Source organism: Peromyscus eremicus, chromosome 4 (genome assembly GCF_949786415.1).
Source record: "Peromyscus eremicus chromosome 4, PerEre_H2_v1, whole genome shotgun sequence".
Taxonomy (NCBI): Eukaryota; Metazoa; Chordata; class Mammalia; order Rodentia; family Cricetidae; genus Peromyscus; species Peromyscus eremicus.
In genome coordinates this window covers 144442380-144464020 of record NC_081419.1, presented here as the reverse complement: position 1 = coordinate 144464020, position 21641 = coordinate 144442380, and the positions used below count along the sequence as shown (strand labels likewise).

The following is a 21641-nucleotide window of genomic DNA, read 5'->3' as shown; positions in this document are numbered from 1 at the left end:
TAAGTGCAAGCTACCTCCTTCCAAGCCGAGGTCTGGAGAGGTACAGCTGCGGGCTCTTACCTTGTGGTAACACCTGAAGTAAGCAGCGCGCTCGTCTGAGAACTTCTCCAGCCTTTTCGGACCCTTGCTTGACGCTTTCTTGAACACTAACCAGCATCGTTGATAAATCTACAAGGAAATGCAACAACAGTTCAGCATTCCCAGACTTGCCTGCTTCTGACATTTGCACTTCAACATTTCCTTTTGCTGTTTTCACCTGTGAAATAGTCACACACTGGAAGTGAAGGTTGGTCTGGGAAAGTAAGAGTCTGGGGGAAATGAGCAAACTATGTTTTTCCTGACAGTTACTGGAATCAAAATAAGTAAGTACGTGAGGGCTGATTTCTCCATGTTTTGATATGGATCACTAGTAGATTTCAGAAAAAATACCAGAAATAAAAATCGGCTAGTACCTAACAGAAGGGTGAAGAATCTGGGCTTGCTACTAACTGTCAGAAATCTTGCTATGTACCATTTTTCCATCTGTCCTAGTGACTTAACATACATTAGTTGTCTCAGCCCAGGTAGGATACAGAGATGAATCCTCTCTTCTCCGAAGCTTAGAGCAGAGTATAGAGTCAAATGGGTCTGATGCCACTGGATACAGAGTAGGACGTTGTTATATATAACAACCAGAATTAGAAACTATTCAGTCTTCAGCAGTAAGGAGTGGCAAAGTTATCATGCTTCTATTATGGATGATTTAACCCACCTTGCTCACCTAGACGGTACTAAAGACAGACATCCTGAGCTCTAGGAGGGAACCTATACTCTTGTTTTCCTAAATGGTCGTGTTATCAAAGTGCTTCCAAATGTTGATATTTATACTCATAGATCTGGGTTTCTTTCAGCCTTGGCCAGAGAAGCTTCTCTCTGCAGTAACAGCAGTGCAAGGCTCATGACTGGTCAAAGTGCTGAGAATAAGAGACCATTGTGTTCTTGGTCTTAAATAAGACATCTCTATCACTTGCCCTGCCCCACAAGGCTCAGGGAGCATCATGGAAGTGGGGATGGGAGGAGAGCTGTGAAATGCTGTGCTCTGGACATGATATGGCTGTGTGTGGCACTCATGAGCTCACAGCAGCTGTGGTTACCTGCATGAGATCAAGCCAACAAGACCTGTCAAAAGGTGAGTATGCAGCACTAATTGGGGTCAGAGTGTTACAAAAATGAAGGGACATGAAGGTGGATGGCAGGGATATCCTACAGCCTGTTGAGGGACTGGGGATAGATGTGGTCAAGATACATTATGTGCATGTATGAAATAGTCACAGAATAAAAGATATTAAAAATAAAGGCAGCCAAAGCAATCATACAAATGTGTGGTACATATTATGATAAGTGAACATCTCTCTCATATAATGCATGTTGTACATATATAAGATAATGTATCATTATATTAGAAACTACATCAGTATACACATGATACATGATGTCTTATAGTAAATTATGCCACATTTGCAATACACATGCAGTCTAGGAGCAGATAACTTTGGTAGCCCACTTGAACATTTCTAATGGCATAGAAAACGTTAGTGATGTGTTACAGGCATGACAGAATAAAAACTCAATGCCATGATCATCATTATATTAAAATGCATGAAAAAAGACAAAGAAACATCAAATTGTTAATACTTGCTGTGGGTCACAAGAATAGGTTTGGGGTTTTTATTTGATTAATGAAATTTAATATAGTAATAAAGCAGACTGCGTTATTTATTTTTTAATGTGTGCACGTATGTACAGGTGCACAAGCACATGTGTGTGCACGTGCACGTGTGTGGAGTCTGGATGGCAAACACTAGTGTTAAACCCCTTCTTTCAGACACAGCTTCTAAATGACCAGAAACTCACAGATTATGCTAGGCTGGATAACCAATGAGTCTCTGGGATCTGCCTCTCTCTGCCTCTCCCTCCGCACACCGTGATGACTAGCACACCTTTGAGCACAAGATGTGAAGAATTTGCTTAAGCAACACACCTCTGATGGCCACACAACAATTTTTGGTCACATGACAATTCTTACCCCGGCTGGGGATGAAACTCATGCCCTTACCCTTGCACAGAAGAGCTTAGCTGACTGAGTTCTCACCCTCCCAGTCCCACAACTTCGTTATTTCTTAAATACCCGGAAGTATCAGTATGGCCAAAGTCAGTTCTGTTAGCTTGAACCTTGCATAGTTACCGAATCTTCCAAGGAATATAAAAAGATGAAGACAAATTGGAACAGAAACTTGACAGAGTAAAAAATCACCTTTCAACAAACCATATGGAGCAATTGAACATCGAGAGAGAGAGAGAGAGAGAGAGAGAGAGAGAGAGAGAGAGAGAGAGAGAGAGAGAGAGAAGAAAGAGGAGGGAGAGAGTGTAGGAAGAGGAGAGAGAGGGAGAGAGTGTAGGAAGGGAGGGAGGGAGGAGAGAACAAAGATCAACTCCTCTTGACTTAAGCATTAAAACATTTACTTTATTAAAAAAACTACTTTAAAGTAGACTTACAAATAAAATTATTATAAGCTTTCAAAATGTTTTTTTATTTATGTATATGCATGATTATATGCCATTTGTGTGCTGGTGTCTGAAGTAGAGGCCTGAAGAGGGTGCTGAAATCTCCTGGAGTTGGAGATAAAGGCACTGTGAGCCATCTCTCTCCCCAAAACTTTTACAACATTGAAATGCTTAGGGACCCGGGTCTGCGCTGAGGGCTTGAACTTGACATCAGAAGCTCAGTGTATACAATGATGGAAGACTGGACATGGTTAAATTAAAACCATTTGCTCTAGGGAAAAGCCCATCAAAGGAGAAAACACAAGCCTACGACTGGGGAAAGTCTGTGCATACCATGCATTTGACCAAGGACGGTATCTGGAACAGATCAATAATTCATTGCTCCACAAGAAAATAGTCAATGATCTAATGACACAAAAACAAAATCAAAATGAGCAGAAGACACATGAAGATGTCATCAGAGGAGACATTCAGGCAGCTCCGAAGCACGTGAGAAGCTGTCCACATCTTTATGAATGAGGGATGTGTGAGTCAAAGGTCCAATGGGCTGTCACTGCACACCCATCAGGATGGCTGGAATAAGATAACGATGAGGATGGTAACAAACAACAAAGACGTCGCCATCAAATCCTCAACAGGAGGTGAAGAACTTACTTAAGTAACTCACTGCTGATGTTTAAAAGGAGTTTAAAATGGCCCAGCCACTCTGCCAAAGAAGGTGGTGGTGTCTTTAAAAACTACAAATAACATATGACCAACACCTGCACTCTTACTACATTATTCTCTCTCTCTCTCTCTCTCTCTCTCTCTCTCTCTCTCTCTCTCTCTCTCTCTCTCTCTCGTTTTGTGTGTGTGTATGTTTGTGTACATGCACAGACACACATGTACATGTATGCCAGGATGCACATGTGGAGATCAGGGAACTTGCAGAAATGGGTTCTCTCCTCCATGTGGGCTCCGGGAACTGAACTCAGGTCACTAGCATGGCAACAATTACCTTTACCCCTGAGACACATTTCTAGTTCTAAAAAACAAACAAACCAAAAAATCCATTATTTATTCATTATTCATTTATTATTTATTTTGAACACTTGAACTCTTAGGAATTTATCACACAGAAATGCACTATATATTCACAAAAATAAGCTGCATTGTACATCCGCAGCAGTTTTGTTTAGAACAGCTAGACTCTAGGAAGAACCCCACAGACTTCAGTGGGCGGCTGGTTAAATGGCAATATGCCAAGAACATGGACTACTCCTTAGCAGTAAAAAGAATGACCTGTTGTTCTGTGCAAGAACTTGAGTGAATCGCCAGAGAAGGAAACTTAAAAACAAAACAAAGCCAACTGGAAAGGGACTCATTCATTGAGCAAGATCACTTTTCACCTTTTCAGTGTAAGGATAGGGCCTGAGTTCAAATTCCCAGCATCCGTGTAAAATGTTGGCTGTGGCATCACGGGTGTCTGAAATCCCAGTGCTGTTAGGGGTGAAGACAGGAGGATTACTGGGGCTGGCTGCCTCCCTCCTAGTTGAGGGCACAAGGCAGAGACAGATTAAGGGTGCCCAGCTCGGTCCTCTGGCTTCAGACATGCACACCAGTACACACACACACACACACACACACACACACACACACACACACACGTGCATACACTATACACACCCACATATACACAGAGAAAACACAAGTTGCACTACAACACTTTCCACTCAGCTGGAGCCCGACACCTCAGGCACACCAGGCAAATGACTCACCAGCAAGTTACAGCTACACCTCCATTCTTGACAGGACAAAACTATAGAACTAGGAGACAGCTTCAGGGTTGTTGAAAGTAGACACAGGAGGTGAAGGGAAATCGGGGTGGCTCCACGGGGTCCATGGGTCTGATAGTAAGGAACCATTCTGTGTTTTGATTGTATCGATGTCAGTAATGGTTTGCAATTTTCTGTGGTTTTGGAGGAGTTTGTTACCAGGGAAACTAGGCAAAAGGTAACAGATCTTTGTGTAGTATAAATTTACAACTAAAGGTATATATACAATTACTTAAAAAAAAATGTTGGTGGGCATGCTAGCATACTCCTTTGATCCCAATACTGGGGAGGCACAGGCAAGTAGATCTCTGTAAGGTCAATGCCAGCCTGAATTATACAGGGAGTTCTAGGCCAACGGGGCTACATAGTGAGACTCTGCGTCAAAACAAAATCTTTAATTGTTAAATGAGCAATGTAAGAATGTTTATAGCCCAGTCTAAATCTAATGGCTGATGTCTACATTCTTCTCCCATCCTCCTTTGCCCTCACCCCCATACCCTCTCCTTCTGGTCATTAAATCACAGTCTAATAAAATACTAAATAACCATAAGAAGACAAGTCAAAGGGACAGGTAAGATTTGCGCACAAAAGTCTTTTTCAGGGTGGAGAGCCATCCATGAAAATTAGCATTCTGAGCACTGCTGTTGGCAGAAGAGCCCTATCAACATCCCGATTATGTCTGAAGAGCAGGTGAGCCAATTGGCTCCCTAAAATTGTACCGCCACCAAGGACTGTAATTACAGCAGCGACTGTCACTCGCTCATTCACATCAAGTGTGTGGAAAAGGTTTCTTCCTTATTATTGGCAACCTCCTGTTTCTGCACATGCCTCTGAAATGGGCTCAGAAATGGAACATTCTAGAGGTATGTAAAAATAAAAATAAAAAGTACTCTCGCTGCAAGAAAAAGATACTTTTCCAAAGAAGGGTATTTTAAATTTCCTAATTTTATCTCTACTTTTCAGACCCACTTGTTTTTAATGAGAGCATTTTTAACTCTGGAGATCTGTTCACTTTTTTCTCAGTCAAGCCAGGCTTTGCCTGGCTCCCTTCCAAAGGCTGCTGCATGCAAGCTGAAGAGCCCTCCACTTCAGTGTCACTAAGGAGCGCCGTCTTTGACCCATCTGTATGAAGTTTAACAGACTTTTGTTTCTCACTCTGTGCCTCTCTCTTTGTTTTATTGAACAATAAGGCACCAAAGTGCAATGTTACAGCACTATAACAGCCAAAATAATGTTCTGTAAGTCATATGCAGGGGCTGGAGAGACGGCTCAGCGGTTAAGAGCACTTGCTGCTCTTGCAGAGGACTTGAGTTCAGTTCTCAGCACAACCACATTGGGTGGCTCACAACAGCCTATAACTCCTGCTCCAAGGGAGTCAACACCTTCTTCTGGGAACTGAGCCCATACACACATACCCAACATAGAGAAACATACGCATAACTTTTTTTAAGTGAAATCTCAGACAAAAAATAAATTCAATGCAGCCCAGATGTAAGATAACTGTAAAATAGATTAAAATACACTTGTCGTTAAGGAAATGAGGACACTCTGACTGTGGCATAAGAAAGAGCAGGTTGAGATGCAAATTTCACTGTGCAAATACTTGATATGTACCTAAACAGTACAGAATTTCAACAGGATTAGAACATTCCTGATCCTTCCTTTGTTCCGCATCCATTTCCATCAGTGGCTCCAAGTGTGGTCTAGCCTCACTGGTGATCACCCTTAACTATGCAGAGTCCTAGAGATCAGACAAAGTCTACTAAATAAGAACCTACTGTGATCAGGCCATAAATTTACTCTTCAGTATGCTCCCCATTATTTAATTTTTAATTTCAGGACAATCCTAGGAATTATTTGTAATGTTCTTTCAGACAGACAGTGCAGTGCTTCCCACCTGGGACTTACAGCATGGAATTTCCCAATAAGGGTTGGTACTGACAGGATGACTTGCTGGACAAAGGCCCTTGCTGCCAAGCCTAGCAACCCAAGTTTGACCACTGGGACCCACATGGTGGAGGAAGAGAGCCGAGTCCTGAAAGGTTTCCCCTGACATCCTTATGTCACCTACATCCTCACCCATGAAAAAATAAAACATTACATTAATAAATGAAATAACTATTTATTTATTTATTTATTTATTTATTTATTTATTTATTTATTTATTTATTTTGGTTTTTTCGAGACAGAGTTTCTCTGTGTAGCTTTGCGCCTTTCCTGGATCTCACTCTGTAGACCAGGCTGGCCTTGAACTCACAAAGATCTGCCTGCCTCTGCCTCCCGAGTGCTGGGATTAAAGGCGTATGCCACCACTGCCTGGCTGGGAGGAGGTCTTAAATACAGGCTTACAGCACAATGGGAGAACCCTAGAGGGCAGAAGTTTGTTATTGATGTTTTGCAATCTTGCATCTAAGCTGTTAACACCCATTATGTAGGATACACAGACAAGGAACTTCCCTTAAGCATTCAGGAGGTTGAAACCTGGGAGGGAATTAGCATAGGGAGGATATTACGGTCAGCAAGCAAGGCAACAGTTACCCAAAACGGGGGCCAGGGCACTAGAGTTCCCCCCTTTTACTAATAAATGAGCTTCTGACTTAGGTTGTGTGGGACGTCAGCAGGTCACCTTGCCCATCATGGAGATGCCTGTGTTTTTTCTTTATGGTTCTTAGTTGTTCTTTTGCAGAGCTACTAGCTTAAGTCGTGCTGGGATCAAGAAAAATGGGCCTTGGCGGTTTGTATTCCTGGAGTTTTATCCATGCCAGTGGATGCCCACACGCTTCAGAAGAGAATTTGACATCGCTGCTGCCATTGTTGCTGTTATAGCAGTGGCAACCACTGCTGCTAATGTTTCTGGGATTACCATTTTGTAATTGGTTACTACAGCTAGCACAGTGGAGACCCTGGCAGCAAAAGTAGCTACCACAGTTAATTAATTTTTCATTCTATTGGGCATGATAAATTTAACTCAATAGGTATATACATTTCAATTGGCTTTGAAAATTATAAATTTATAAACTCAAATTTCATTTGCTTTTGGGATACCATCTTACAAGGACTCCAGTTTGCAGTAAGGTTCATTAAGGAAGGAAATGACTCAGTTGCCTTTAGCCTACTGGCTATGGGTGGGTTAGGACTTTTGTTGGTCTTTTCTGTGTTGAAAACACAGATTGCAAGCCCAGTGCCACTTTGAGATCTTTGGCAACAGTTAACTCTGCAGCTCACACAAGATTGAGCCTGTACGATAATGAGTATTCAAAGATGGGTAATGCCTGGGGGGCACTCACCAACCTAAGACAGAGCACCTGTGTGGCCTGGGCAATAACAAACTTTATAAAAAGAGAATTCTCCAATCATAATGAGACTCTGAGATATTGGGAGACTACAACAAGGGACATTCTATCATAATTGATACAACATATCAGTTGTCATTTGGAGTTCCAGAGACACACACTGAAGGTGAAATATGATGTGTGGGGGCTATTTAAAGGCTGAATTTCCATTTTCAACAGCTGCCCCCATTCTGTCTTGAGAACTTGACATGCACCTGAGCGGGTTCACTGGCCAGAAACAGTTGGTAGTTAATGATAAATATATCATTAGCAGAGAATTTGGTGTCAGAGATATTGTGTTGAGATTGAGATATCTAATATTGATGTGTTGGGTTGAAGGAGTTCTACCATATATCTCTGGCTGGCTTCAAACTCCTGGATAGTCTTCTTTCCTCTTCCTCTTGAGTGTAGAGTAGTCATTTTATTTATTTATTTTTAATGAAGGGACATTCTGTACTATGTAAGATGGTTACTAACAGCTCCTGTATCCATATATTAGGTACCATGGTAGTATCTTCCTTCAACCCAGACAACAACTAAAGTTGTCAGCAGACATCGCCAAACTTGTCCAAAAGGAAAAAAACATGGGAATCACCATGTTATGGACAGAATATAAAGTGTGCCTCACTGGGCACTTGGGAATGAATGACACATCAGGACTTGACCTTCATCAGTGGATTCCTAGCTTGATGCCATCATTGGGAGATAATGGTAACATTCATAGGTTTGTCTAGACTGCAAGAAGTGAGCCCTTAAAGGTTATATCTTGCCTCAGCTTCAGCCTATTAGAAATCTACTCTGTTCACCCTGGTGTGAGCATCCCTGTGTTCTGTCTCCTGGCCCCTATAAGGTGAACATCCTTTGTGACACACTCCCACTGCTGTGATGCTCTGTTCTCACCACAGACCCAGAGACAGAGAGCCAAGGGATGGGTAGAGCCCTCCAAGATCACAATCAAGATCAACCATTCTGTTATGTTCTCTTAGGTACCTTCACCACAACTACAACAAAGACTCATTCTCACTGCTAGAGATTAACAAGTAATCTGAGATTCCATATGTGAAGGAGATGAACCTTTACTAGAATCTTCAAAGCACCTAATTTGGAGAAGCTCACTTGTAAACTGCGCAGCATGGGTGCTGGCAACCAAAGTCAGGTCCTCTGGAAGAGTAGCAAGTGCTCTTAATTTCTGAGCCTCTGCTCCAGCTCTGAGATACAGACTTAAGCAGTGAGCCAGATTTGGGTTGTAAGCCTTGATTTACTAATCTTTCTGTAGTAGAACTTTTCAAGTCATAGCTCTGGGCCATCTTTGATGAACATAAAAACCTATCTGTTAAGTTCCTGCTTGGGGAAACAGAGTGGAGGATAAGCTTTGTATAAGAATCCCATTTATCCCCCTTTGCCATGAGGCAAAATCTTACTTCACTAAATTTATATTAAAATGTTAGCCTGAGGCTTCTTAATCCATTCCACCAAATATCTAGTGTCCATAGTGAAGGTGAAAATTGCTGTCCCATACTCAATGTAGACGCCATTGAAAACAGCCTCCTCCTGTGGAATGCGAGCCTCACTCTTTAACCTTGGGGGGTGGTATTGGGTTTTTCATAATGCTTTTGTTCTAGGAAGCTAAGGTACACATTGCATGTAAGGGAAGAGGGCAGGTCATGGGTGTTTTCCATTTTATCAGCACTTATTTCCTACATTCATATCGAGTCTCTCTTTCCCAAGCATTATCCTAACTTTAAAGATATAGCCTCAGCTACACAGTCCTGAGTTAAGTCTCTTTTCTCCTACCCTTCCCCAATCTTTTGAAAGTTCTCCAAAACAAACCAAGTATTTTTCCTCATTCAGAATATGAATACCAATAGCCAGCTGCCTCTACCTATTGCAGAAAGATGACCCTTCTGTATGCATTATCTCAGTGACTCCTTCTGGCAAAGCTGAGACCTGGGAAGTATCATCTCTGCATTATGGGGAGAGAAATGGCAAGAGTGAGCTTAGACATCTACCCAGAGTCCTGAAGCTACTTGAAACAAGGCAGAAGTCAACTTTGTTTGCCGTGCTCTACAAAACAAACAATTAACATGGACATCAGGATTTCCCTAGAAAAGTTAAACCCCCCAGTAATGCACAAGCTGGTGCAAAGGTCAACCTTCCTGTTAGAAGTGAGCATCTTGCTTATTGGCTCTAAAAAGCGACATCTAACTGTGATAGTGTGTGCTTTCATCTCGACCACTGCTTCCCAGCTCATCTATTTCAGTGTGCAGTTGAAGTTTTGACTTTAGTTTACTGGCAACAACTTTAGTGTCTAGGAGAATGTTTCTGAAATTGAGATCCTAAGGACACTAAGTGTGTAAGAAGTGTTCATATTGACAAGGCTCCCTACTCTGCAGTGTGTAAGAAGTGTTTGCACTGACAATCATACTGTCTGCAGTGTATAAGTGTTTGCACTGACAATCATACTCTCTGCAGTGTATAAGAAGTGTTTGCACTGACAGTCACACTCTCTGCAGTGTGTAAGAAGTGTTTGCACTGACCAGGCTTCCTACTCTAGCTTGTTCTCCTTTAGTCCATGTTCTTGGCAGAAGTCTGAAAGTCCAAGCATGCTTTGCTGATGCCTCGGGAAGTACCACAGGCAACTCCTCCACTTGCTGTATCTTCTCTCACCTCTACCTTTCAGCCTCACTGGCTTCTGTAGTCACAGTGGCAACAAGCTGAGAGTCCAGGCTGACAGACTCCTGGAACAGCTGATCACCTGGGCTGCCTGTGAGAGCCTTGTCCTTCCCTCTGGCTGACTCTGCCCTCACAAAGTCAGTTCCTCTGTCCCTTTGAGACAGATAAAACGCTGAAGTCTAAAGATTCCTCAACATCTATAGGTGTCATTGGCCCATACAATGTGGAAATCAAGAGAGAAGAGTGTAAGCTTCAAGGAACAGGAGACAAGGGTGAGCCAAGCAATAGATCCTCTCTGTCCCGCTTGCCTGTAACTACACATTTCTCCTGTGACAACAGAATAACATTGGCCTGAAACATAATGGAGAGCAGGACAGGTAAGTCTCCAGGCCTGTGAAGGTCATGTGAGTATGCTATCTCAACTTATTCTTCCAACTTGCTAGTGAGGATCCTTAGAAGTTGGTACCTGAAGCTTTCAAGAGGGGGCTCTTCAGCATTCCCCAAGTCCTAACTTGTGGGCTGCTACCAACACCACTTTACAGAATAACAAGCTAGTTCAGAATGGTGCATATGGCGGTTTGAAAGAAAATGGCCCCAAAGGGAGTGGCACTACCAGGAGTGGCCTTGTTGGAGGAAGTGTACCACTGTGGAGGTGGGCTATAAGGTCTCATATATGTTCAAGCCACATCCATTGAGACAATAGACTTCCTGTTGCCTGCAAGCCAAGGTGTACGAATCTCAGCTACTTCTCCAGCACCATGTCTGCCTGAAAGCCACCATGTCCCACCATGATGATAATAGACTAAGTCTTTGAAAACATAAGCCTCCCCAACTAAATGTTTTTCCTTTATAAGAGTTGCCGTGGTCATGGTATCTCTTGACAGCAATAGAAAACCTAATTAAGACAATGTATTTTATGAAGAAAAAAATCAATGAAGAAACAACAGGATTTCTTTTCATCTGTATGTACCTTTTGAGTTTTAAGGGAAAAACGCAATTTGAAAAAAAATGCAATGTAGGTATCAAGAAACAGTTTAAATTCCCTGCAAAGAAAAATACCAGCAAAATAATAGGTTAGTTAATCATAAACAAAGTGTGTTTAAAGAGAATTTGAAATACTTAAAAAGCATCCATAGGCAATAAATTAGCAGTGGCACCACAGACCAATGGTGTAAATTAACACAACCATTCCAGAAGCAGAATGATGCCTATACTTTGACCCAGAAATGAAACTTCTAGGACTCCCTTACCCCTAGGAAATAACTAGAAGCATGCAAACATGTGGGCATGGAGTTCTCTGAAGTAACCATTAGCAACACACAAATGACGCAGGTGACCGCTTCCACCATGTCTTCCCTACAAACTGAAAACAGTCCATCGTTACCATGACACTGCCCAATAGTACCAAGACCACGGAAAATGCCATCAGCGAACAGTGAAGTGTGAAAACTATTCACCTAAAAATGAAATCCCTGCCAGGCAGTGGTGGCACACGCCTTTAATCCCAGCACTCGGGAGGCAGAGCCAGGCAGATCTCTGTGAGTTCGAGGCCAGCCTGGACTACCAAGTGAGTTCCAGGAAAGGCGCAAAGCTACACAGAGAAACCCTGTCTCAAAAAAAAAAAAAAAAAAAAAAAAAAAAAAAAAAAACCTGAAATCCCTGGTTTTTACCCCCAAATTACTTACTCATATATCAATTTAGCAAAGTGATTTCAGCTATTCATGTAAACTTATAAACTCTGACTCCTTCATACACAAAAAAAGCTTAAAAAATAAAGTAGATGAGCAATATAGGGAGACACACAATATAGACCTCTAGCATGCACACACACATGCACTCACACATACATCACACACACACACACACACACACACACACACACACACACACTTTCTTTTTTAAAGCAGAAAATGAACTCTCTAACACAATACACAAATTTTGTGCATTTTGCTCTCTAAGCCAAGCCCAGTGGGTCTGTATTTCTCTGTGGGGGTTGAGGGGTGGGGGACGTCTAATACTCTAACCTAAGCCAGCAGCATCTGCAGTTCAGAGTTCTCCATTTTCAGTCTGACTTCTTTAATCTGCCTTCTATCTACCGCTGGGGCATCTTTAGACACTCATGTGACCACATCTTTGTTCTGCATAAAGCACTCCCAAGGATTCCTATTGCCTTTAAGGAAAAGCCAAGGATGTAACAAGGCACCCAGACCCTCAAAAACTGACCTTCTCTATCATGTGACACTATTTTTAGGCCTTCTTCATTACATAGTCTTCGTTTCTGACTATATATCCCATAGTTAAATGTGGAGCTGTTAGTATAATCCAAAACAGTATGTAGCATGCTTGTCTACCACCCAGAGATGAGACCCTGGAATGGACCCCCAGTACTACAAAAGATAAAGCTAATAATGATAGTAGTTATATGCTGTTTGGAAAGAGCTTTTATGGTGTCAATATCCACCATGGACTGTTCAGCTCATTCTTGCTGAACACAGAAAGCCAGTGCACAGTAGACCAGTATGAAGAAAGAAATACATTGTTATGTACATTTTCCAGCTCCTTCTTTCCCTTCTGTTCTCAGACATACAGAATGGAAAAGAAAGCACATGAGGAGAATTTCAAAGGGGAAACACAGGATGAGTCAGAGAGGAGAGATGGGGATGGATTTAATCAAAACATGATGTATGTATGGGGCTGGAGAGACAGTTCAATGGTCAAAAGTACCAGCTGCACTTCCAGAGGACCCACATGGCAGCTGTAATATCATCTTTAACTCCAGTTCAGATAATCTGGTGTCTTTTTTTTTATCAACAGTGGGTACCACACACACACACACACACACACACACACACACACACACACACACACACATTGCAGAGACACACATGCAGCCAAAACAATGACACACCAATTTTTTTTAACCTATATATGTATGAAATTGTCAAACAATAAAATGAGAAGTATTTCTTTTCTAAGAATTATGTTAGCTGGATTAATCTAGCTTCCATTTTTAATGAGTCTCAGCAAAAAAAAATCACAACAAAACAAAACAAAAAACAAGACAAATAACAAGTGGATAATCTCAACAAATGAGTAAGCACTGAATTCAAACACTGAATTCAAGGTGGTGTCATTCATTAATCTATTCATCAAACCTTCATCAGGTCCCAGACAGACATTAGACACTGTCTAAGCACAAGGGATATAAATATAAATAAAAGGGAGAGAATCTAATGCATCCATTGGGCTTCTGGTTAATATTACTCATGTGTCTATGTGAGCATGTGTGTATGTACATGGGTTTGTTTATGCATCATCTACTCTATAAACAATACAACCTGTGGGGTTAGGAACCATGAAAAAATATGAGCCAAGGAAGAGACTTGTGTGTGGTGATTTATCGTACACCCCAATAAAGCTTATCTGGGGATCAGAGGACAGAGCTAGTCACTAAATTAGACATAAAGGTTAGGCAGTAGTGGCACACACCTTTAATCCTATCACTTGGGAGGCAGAGATCTGTCTGGATCTCTGTGAGTTCAAGGCCACACTGGGCTACATGAGAGAAACAGAACCAGGCAGTGATGACATATGTCTTTAATCCCAGGAAGTAATATGGCAGGACACAGAAAGGTATATAAAGTGTGAGGAAACAGGAACTGACTCTCTTGAGGCTGAGGATTTCATAGAGATAAGCTAGTGGCTGGTTGTTCTGCTTCCCTGATCTTTCAGCTTTCATCTTTTAAGATTTGTGTTATGCTTGTGGCAGGTACGGAGGCCAGGAACAGCTGTCAAAGTAGCTCTCAGAGGAAGGCGACAACTGGACATGAAGCTGGCAGAGATACCAGGATAAAGGCATGGCGATTGTGGAGATGAAGATGTGAGAGGTGCTGAGCATGGGTCGCACTGGGCAGCCTTGGTGGCGCTCCCTGGAAAGGCTGGGTTTTTTTCGTTGAGTGAAATTCTTTCTTAGTGAAGTGAAACATTTCGATTGGGCAGAACAGAATGCAACATGTTAAACACACCACGGTGTGGTGACTAGCAGAAGTAGAATGGCTAGTTAGGAAGCTGTTGTAGGCAACACGTGCTGGCTGGGGTAAGTCTTACAGTTTTGAATGTGAAAATGTCCCTCACAGGCTCCTGTACTTGAACATTTAACTCTCCCAGCTCATGGCTCTAGTTTGGGAAGCTGAGAAACATTTAGGAGGTAGGGCCTAGATGGAGGAAGTAGGTTCCTGGGGAGCAGGAAGAACTTTGTATATTATAGTACAGGTTCACTTCCAGGCCAATCTCTTTCTTCTTCCTGATCCACCAAAATGAAAGCAAGAAGTATCATTTTTCTGTCAGGAACTGCTCCTACTGTGGTATCTCCCTTGCCATGATAGGCTGTACCTTCAAACAATTAGATAAAACAAATTCTTCCCTACTTAAGATGTTCTTTATGAGGTACTTGGTCATGGCAGTAGGAAAAGCAATGAATAAAGTGGCTTCAACCAGGTGGATGGAGGTCGAGGAGGGGACAGGTTTGCTCAGAATGTCATCAAAGAATAATCAACAGGATTTATTGGTGGGTTGGGACCATGAAGAGTGAAGTGAGGACAGAGTCAAGGATGATTCTAAGATGTTTTCTCCCAGTAGAGGGAAATTGGAGTTACCAACAACAAGTAATATTGGTAGAAAACCAAGCACCCTATGGGGGTCAGATTTAATGAGGGATATGCTGAGTTTGTCATACCTATTAGCCATCTAATTTTATATAAACTTAATCTTATGAGTAACAAATAGGCAGTTATGTACACATTGCATAGATGGGTCTATATATACAAGATTTTACTTTACTATTACTCTAGCTTTCTATTGCTGTGATGAACACTCCCACCAGAAGCAACTTGGGGAGGAAAGTCAGAGCAGGAACCTGGAGGCAGGAACCATAGACTAATGCTGCTTGCTGGATAGCTTTCTGGCTCCCTCATGCTCATATTCAGCTAGCTTCCTTATAGCCCAGGCCCACCTATCTAGAGAATGGTGCCACTCACAGTGGGCCCTCTTCAATTAACAATCCAGACAATCCCCCACAGACATATCTGCAGGCCAACCTGATAAAGACAATTTGCCAAGCAAGACTCAAATTTTTCAGGTGATTCTAGGCTGTCAGGTGGATGATCGCTAGGACAACTTTTAAAATATATTAATAATACTATCTCTCCTATATGCAGGTCTTGAAATTTGGATGATTTAGCATCTTTAAAATATTAATAATACAGCTCAATATGCAGCAAGGGCTCCACAGTGGTTAGCAGCTTGTAATACCCATGTGGGTGGTGACCTGCCTGCAGACGAAGATAGCATATACATTTTCCTTCTCTTTAGTTTCTTCAATTCTGCAAGTGTTTCTAAAAATCAACCATATGGTAGGCACTATACTCCTGGTAAAATGACATTATACAAAACAAAGTCCAGAGTGCTCACTTTCTAGTGTGCAGAGACAGAACCTCAGTTATAGGATGCATCACTAAACCTGGCATGTTGTGGGATGGTCTATATGTCAAATGTGTTGCTGATTGGTCAATAAATAAATCACTGACTGGCCAGTGGCCAGGCAGGAAGCATAGGCGGGACTAACAGAGAGGAGAATTGAGAGAACAGGAAGCTGGGTGGGGGAGACACTGCCAGCCGCCTCCATGACAAGCCGCATGTGAAGATCCCGGTAAGCCACGAGCCATGTGGCAAGGTATAGATTAATAGAAATGGATTAATTTAAGCTGTAAGAACAGTTAGCAAGAAGCCTGCCACGGCCATACAGTTTGTAACCAATATAAGTCTCTGTGTTTACTTGGTTGGGTCTGAGTGGCTGTGGGACTGGCGGGTGACAGAGATTTGCCCTGACCGTGGGCCAGGCAGAAAAACTCTAGCTACACTGGCATGTTTAGAGGATGATTGTAGATGGTCTTCTTAGAACCAAGTCTTTTGGTAGAATTCACCCAGTGAGCATTTGGTGCTATTAAAAAAGGAAATGATTGGACTGGGATGTAGCTCAATGCTAGAGCACTTGCTACACTTTATACTCCTTGACTTGAGTCATAAGGATCACAAATTCACGGCTTACTCAGACTACAAAATGAGTCCAAAGCCAGACTAAGCAACTTAGTGAGGACCTTTCTCAAAATTCAAAAGCAAAGGGAAGGCTGGGGCATAGCTTAATGAGTGAGTGCTTGCCCAGCATTCATACATCCATAGTTTAAATCCTAACACCTCCCTATAGACACAAAAATATACCTCTCAAAATGCTCTGTTCCATAACCAAGGGTGGAAGAATATACCTCCAGACTCTTCCATTTTAGTTCTATGGCTGATTCTTTCCTCTTCATAGATGGAATTTCTGTGCAACAAGTCACCCCAAATCTTCAAACAACAAACATACCATCACTTCTCATCAATACCAACAATTATAACAATTTAGTAGTCAGTTGTTTTATTCTGAACTGGCTTTGTTGATTATGGTTGTGTGTATTCACATATGAACAGTTAAGTCATGGGTTATTATTTTGTGATCACACACCTCTGTATAGTATTGTATCTAATGAGGATAAGAGGCTGTACTCTTGGAACAAGCAAGATCCCAAGATAGTAAGCAAAATATTTAATTAACCATTTTTAATGTGCATGTGTATAGTGTGCAGGCATATGTGTTCATATGTGTGGGGCACACACACACATATATGCATATGAATGTACATGCATGTGGAGGCCTGAGGTTGATAGCAGGAGTATGCCTTGATTGCTCACTATCTTATTCACTGAGGCAGAGTCTCTCACTGAACCCAGAGCATGTCAATAAATCTCCAAGGATTCCCTGTCTCTGCCTTGTCAGCAGTGGAATTACGGGCAGTAGACATGTCCACCAGGCATTTTACTTGGACTCTGGGGCTCCAAAATCCAGTCCTTACATCTTCATGACAAGTTCCCACCTTCCCAGGCCTAAGTAATCATTTTTATTTTTTTATTTATTTTTTTTTTTTGGTTTTTCGAGACAGGGTTTCTCTGTGTAGCTTTGCGCCTCTCCTGGGACTCACTTGGTAGCCCAGGCTGGCCTCGAACTCACAGAGATCCGCCTGGCTCTGCCTCCCGAGTGCTGGGATTAAAGGCGTGCGCCACCACCGCCCGGCTCTAAGTAATCATTTTAATTGAAGAAAATGGTGGATTTTATATATAACTATAGAAAATATCCTGAAGGAATCCTACATAGCCTCATTAATTTCTCTTAGAACAGAAAATCTTAGATCAGAGGCTGGAGTGGTTGAGGATATTCACTCCTCTTCCAGAGGAACTGAGTTTGGCTCCCAGCACCCATATCGGGCAGCTCACAACCACCTGTAACTCCAGCTCCAGAGGTTCATGATCCATGGTCTCTGACACCTTCTTCTGGCCTCCGTGTACCTGCATGTACATGGTGGACCTAAACTCACAAGGGCACACTCATACAAAAACAAGAAATAAATCCTTAGTACAATATCACAACCAGGAGACAGACATCCACGTGGGGTTTTGTTGTTTGAATCTTAAATGATGTTAAAATAAAAAACCCAGAGCCAGATACTGGGGTAAAAACTGAAAGATCAGAGAAGAAGAGTAAGCCACAGCCACCACCTGTTACCTCACCAACTCCACGAATCCTCTGACTGAAATCCTCTGAGTCCTCACCCAAATGGGTCTCAGCTGAACTGACTTAGTTCCTATTTCCTCACACTTTAAATACCTTTCTCCGCCCTGCCATCACTTTCTGAGATTAAAAGTCTGTGTGCTTCCCAGGACTGGGATTAAAGGTGTGTGCCACCACTGCCTGGCTCTGTTTCCAGTGTGGCCTTGAACTCACAGAGATGCAGATGGATCTCTGCCTCCCAAGTGATACTATTAAGGGTCTCTGCCACCACTGTCTGGCCTCTGTGTCTAATCTAGTGGCTGGCTCTGTCCTCTGATCCTCTGGCAAGCTTTATTGGGGTACACAATGTATCACCACAGGTTTTCCCATCACTATGAACCCCTCACCTGCTCTTTATCACTACAATCTCATCCTCAGTGCTCCATGTTTTTGTGACTCCTCAGCAATCACTCATCTATTATCCTTTTATGCAATTGTGCCGTTTTGTGGATCTTGTATGAGCATAGTTACACAGCATGCATCCTTTGGGTTTGGCTACTTCACTCAGCTGGGTCCCCTGTGGTGGTGTTCCAGGTGTCAGTGTGTCACAGTTTGCTGCCATTCAGTCACTCAAGGACCTCTGGCTTTTCTCCAGTTTCTAAATGTTATGAAAAAAGCTTCTATCAACATTCACATGTAGATTTTTTGTGAAGGTGAGCCATGGTCTGCCTGGGATAAACTTCATGATCTTCAATGCCATTTTACTTCAACTATTTATAATCATCTTAAATATTTCCTATATAAACATTTAGAACTACACCAGAGAGTGTTATGGTTTTGCTTCAACCTTCAAAGATAAATTTTAAAACTTCAGAAAAGAAAAATCAGTTATAACCACGCATCTGTTTGCTTCCTGGGGTCTTCCCCTTTGATGTGCCCAGCCCTCCTTAAACTGGTTCTTTTCTGTTTAGAAATCGTCTGTTAATTACTCTTCTGTGGAAGATCTGCTGCTGGCAAATTCTCATTCACCCCATCTGCCAATGTCTTAACTTCCCCTTTGTTCTTGGAGGTTATTTTCCCTAGACATGAAATTCTGCTTTGATGGCTCCATTTCTTTTAGTACTTGAAGGGTAAATTTCTTCACAGCCACCACGCATTTGGGTACCCTGTCCAGACCTTTCCTCTCCTTGGTAGTCAAATACTATAAATTTTTTATAGCCATGAGCACAGTAGGGTTTTTTAATCCTGCTTTCTCTTTGTTTCAACTGTTCTATACTTTCTATTTTCTGCCTTTCTTCCATTCATACCACTCTGCTGTTGAGGCCATCTGTTAACTTTTCTCCATGTGTTTCAGGTATGATTGTATTGCGCACTTGGGGCATTTTTATCACTGTTCTTTTAATGTCCTTTTTGGGTATCCTATCATCTCTGTCTTTTCTCTCTCTCTCTCTCTCTCTCTCTCTCTCTCTCTCTCTCTCTCTCTCTCTCTCTCATTGTTGTTGTTTTTTGTTTGTTTGTTTTTTGAGACAGAGTTTCTCTGTGAATTCCTGGCTGTCCTAGAACTTGTTCTGTAAACCAGGCTAGCCTTGAACTCAGAGGTCTGCCTGACTCTGCCTCCTGAGTGCCGGATTAAAGGTGTGCACCACTGCCACCCATCTCTGTCATCTCAATGTCAATACTCTTTTGGATTTCTGAAACAGGATCTCAGGTAGCCAGGACTGGCCTCGAACTCACTATGTAGTCTAAGCATGACTTTGACCTTCTGATCCCTCAGCCTCCGCCTCTAAAGTGCTGGGGCTACAGGTATGCACCACCACACTTGGTTTATGTTAAGATCTTTATATAAAGACTAAATTTTGTACTGAGACATCAGTATGGGATTCTGGATCTTAATTAAACTTGTCTCAGCCAGATCTCTCTAAAATTGCTGCAAAGGGGAACAGGTTGGAAAGCATGCCTACTCATGACTGATGGATAGAAAGTGTGTCTCCTCAGGACTGATATATAAAAAGTGTGTCCCTCACAACTGAAGTAGAAATCCAGGTTTTTCTCTTAGAATCAGTGATGCTTAGGAGGCCTTCATGATTGCAGGAGGAGAGGGAGTTCTGTCTGACCATCCTGTCTTCACTCTAGCAGCTCCTCATGTGAGGGAGGGGAGGCTGTAATCATTTGTGGGTGATGCTGACTCCACTGTGTCTTCTCTAACTCACCCCAGTAGAAGAGCATCTCTTTGCTTTGGGGTGGGGTAAAAATCCAGACTGCCCATGTTGTGTCCAAGGGCATTACAGTAGAGAAGGCTCATCACTAACTGGAGGGAATGACAGACCCACGCCTGGCCTTCATAGGTCCTACCTTGGTAGAATGCTGGAAAAATTCATCTTGGTCTCACAGAGATTGAAGATCAGGTCCTCACTCCACTGTCACAGGTCACAGTCTGTTTCTGTTTCAGTCAGCTAAATCAGATCAGTTCTTACCTTTTTTGTCCTGCTTGGCTTCTTGTTCCCTTATCGGTACACATTTGTCGGTACATCCTTTCTGTCTGTGCCTATTGACATTTTTGGGTTACTGGTATCTTTAGCAACATGTGTGAACCAGCTTATCTTATTCTCCCCATGTTTCAGAGATCTCTCAGGTTCCATTTATGCACAATGTCCTGGGTACATCCATAGGGAAGAGGCATATCACTGTCCCTGCCTGTTGATGGAAGTTTGAAATGTTTTCATAGGTCTATTCTTGTGTAAACTTTGCTAACATTAGTCTCACTCTGTTCCCAGAGTGAGAGTGGATGATTCTGGAAGTAGCTGAGGCCTTACAGCAGTGGTTCTCAATCTGTGGGTCATGACTCCTTTGGGCCTCTAACAACCTTTGCACAAGGGTCACCTAAGACAATCCTGAATATCAGACATTTACATTTTGGTTCATAACAGTAGCAAAATTACAGTTATGAAGTAACAATGAAAATAATTTCATAGTTGTAGGTCACGACAACATGAGGAACTGGGTAAAAGGGTCTCAGCATTAGGAAGATTGAGAACCACTTGCCTTAAAGCATCCCCACTGTCCATAGTGTCAGAAAATGCCCCCAACTACATCTACAGCAGCCCCAGGTCTAAACACAGTGACTTTAGATCAACATTGGGAGTCACGGTTACTGATCTGACTGCAGCCTCATCATCCACGCCACCCCCTTAGAGGATAAAATCACACACCATTCTCTCTTAATCATGTCAAATGCTTAAGGCCTCAAGAGCACCCAGCTCTCGTTTCTTTATATCTAAGTGGCTGAGTAAACGAACCAATAAGCAAATAAATGAACCAAGAAATACCATATTACAAACTCACAAAATTCCCAGAATCTCATAAACAACGCTTGTGGAGTCAAGAGCCTCAGGATGCAGCTGGCGTTCCCAAGCATGCCTTGACAAAATTACAAAAATGGGGGCCGAGAAAGCAAGCAAGCAGCTTTGAGAAGTTCAAGACACATGGAGCGCGAACATTCAACCACACGGGGAGACACTGACTCCAAAGAAGCTTCATTTCAAATGACCATTCAACATATTTTCCCTTTAAAGATTCCCTCCATGATATGCTCCTTCCTAAGACCATGAAGAAAGGCTTTATACTGTGGAAATGGCCATC

The 21641-nt window shown here is 42.3% G+C and overlaps 1 protein-coding gene across 2 annotated transcripts in view; it reads right to left on the bottom strand.

Annotated features, from left to right (window-relative positions):
- The window catches only part of Dok5 (docking protein 5), a 169665-nt gene that overhangs the window by 94081 nt on the left and 53943 nt on the right, over positions 1 to 21641 (bottom strand). For both annotated transcript variants that reach the window (XM_059259781.1, XM_059259783.1), the window contains exon 2: positions 61 to 168. In XM_059259781.1, the coding sequence (XP_059115764.1) occupies positions 61 to 168 (108 nt within the window). The remainder of the gene's footprint in view (positions 1 to 60; positions 169 to 21641) is intronic.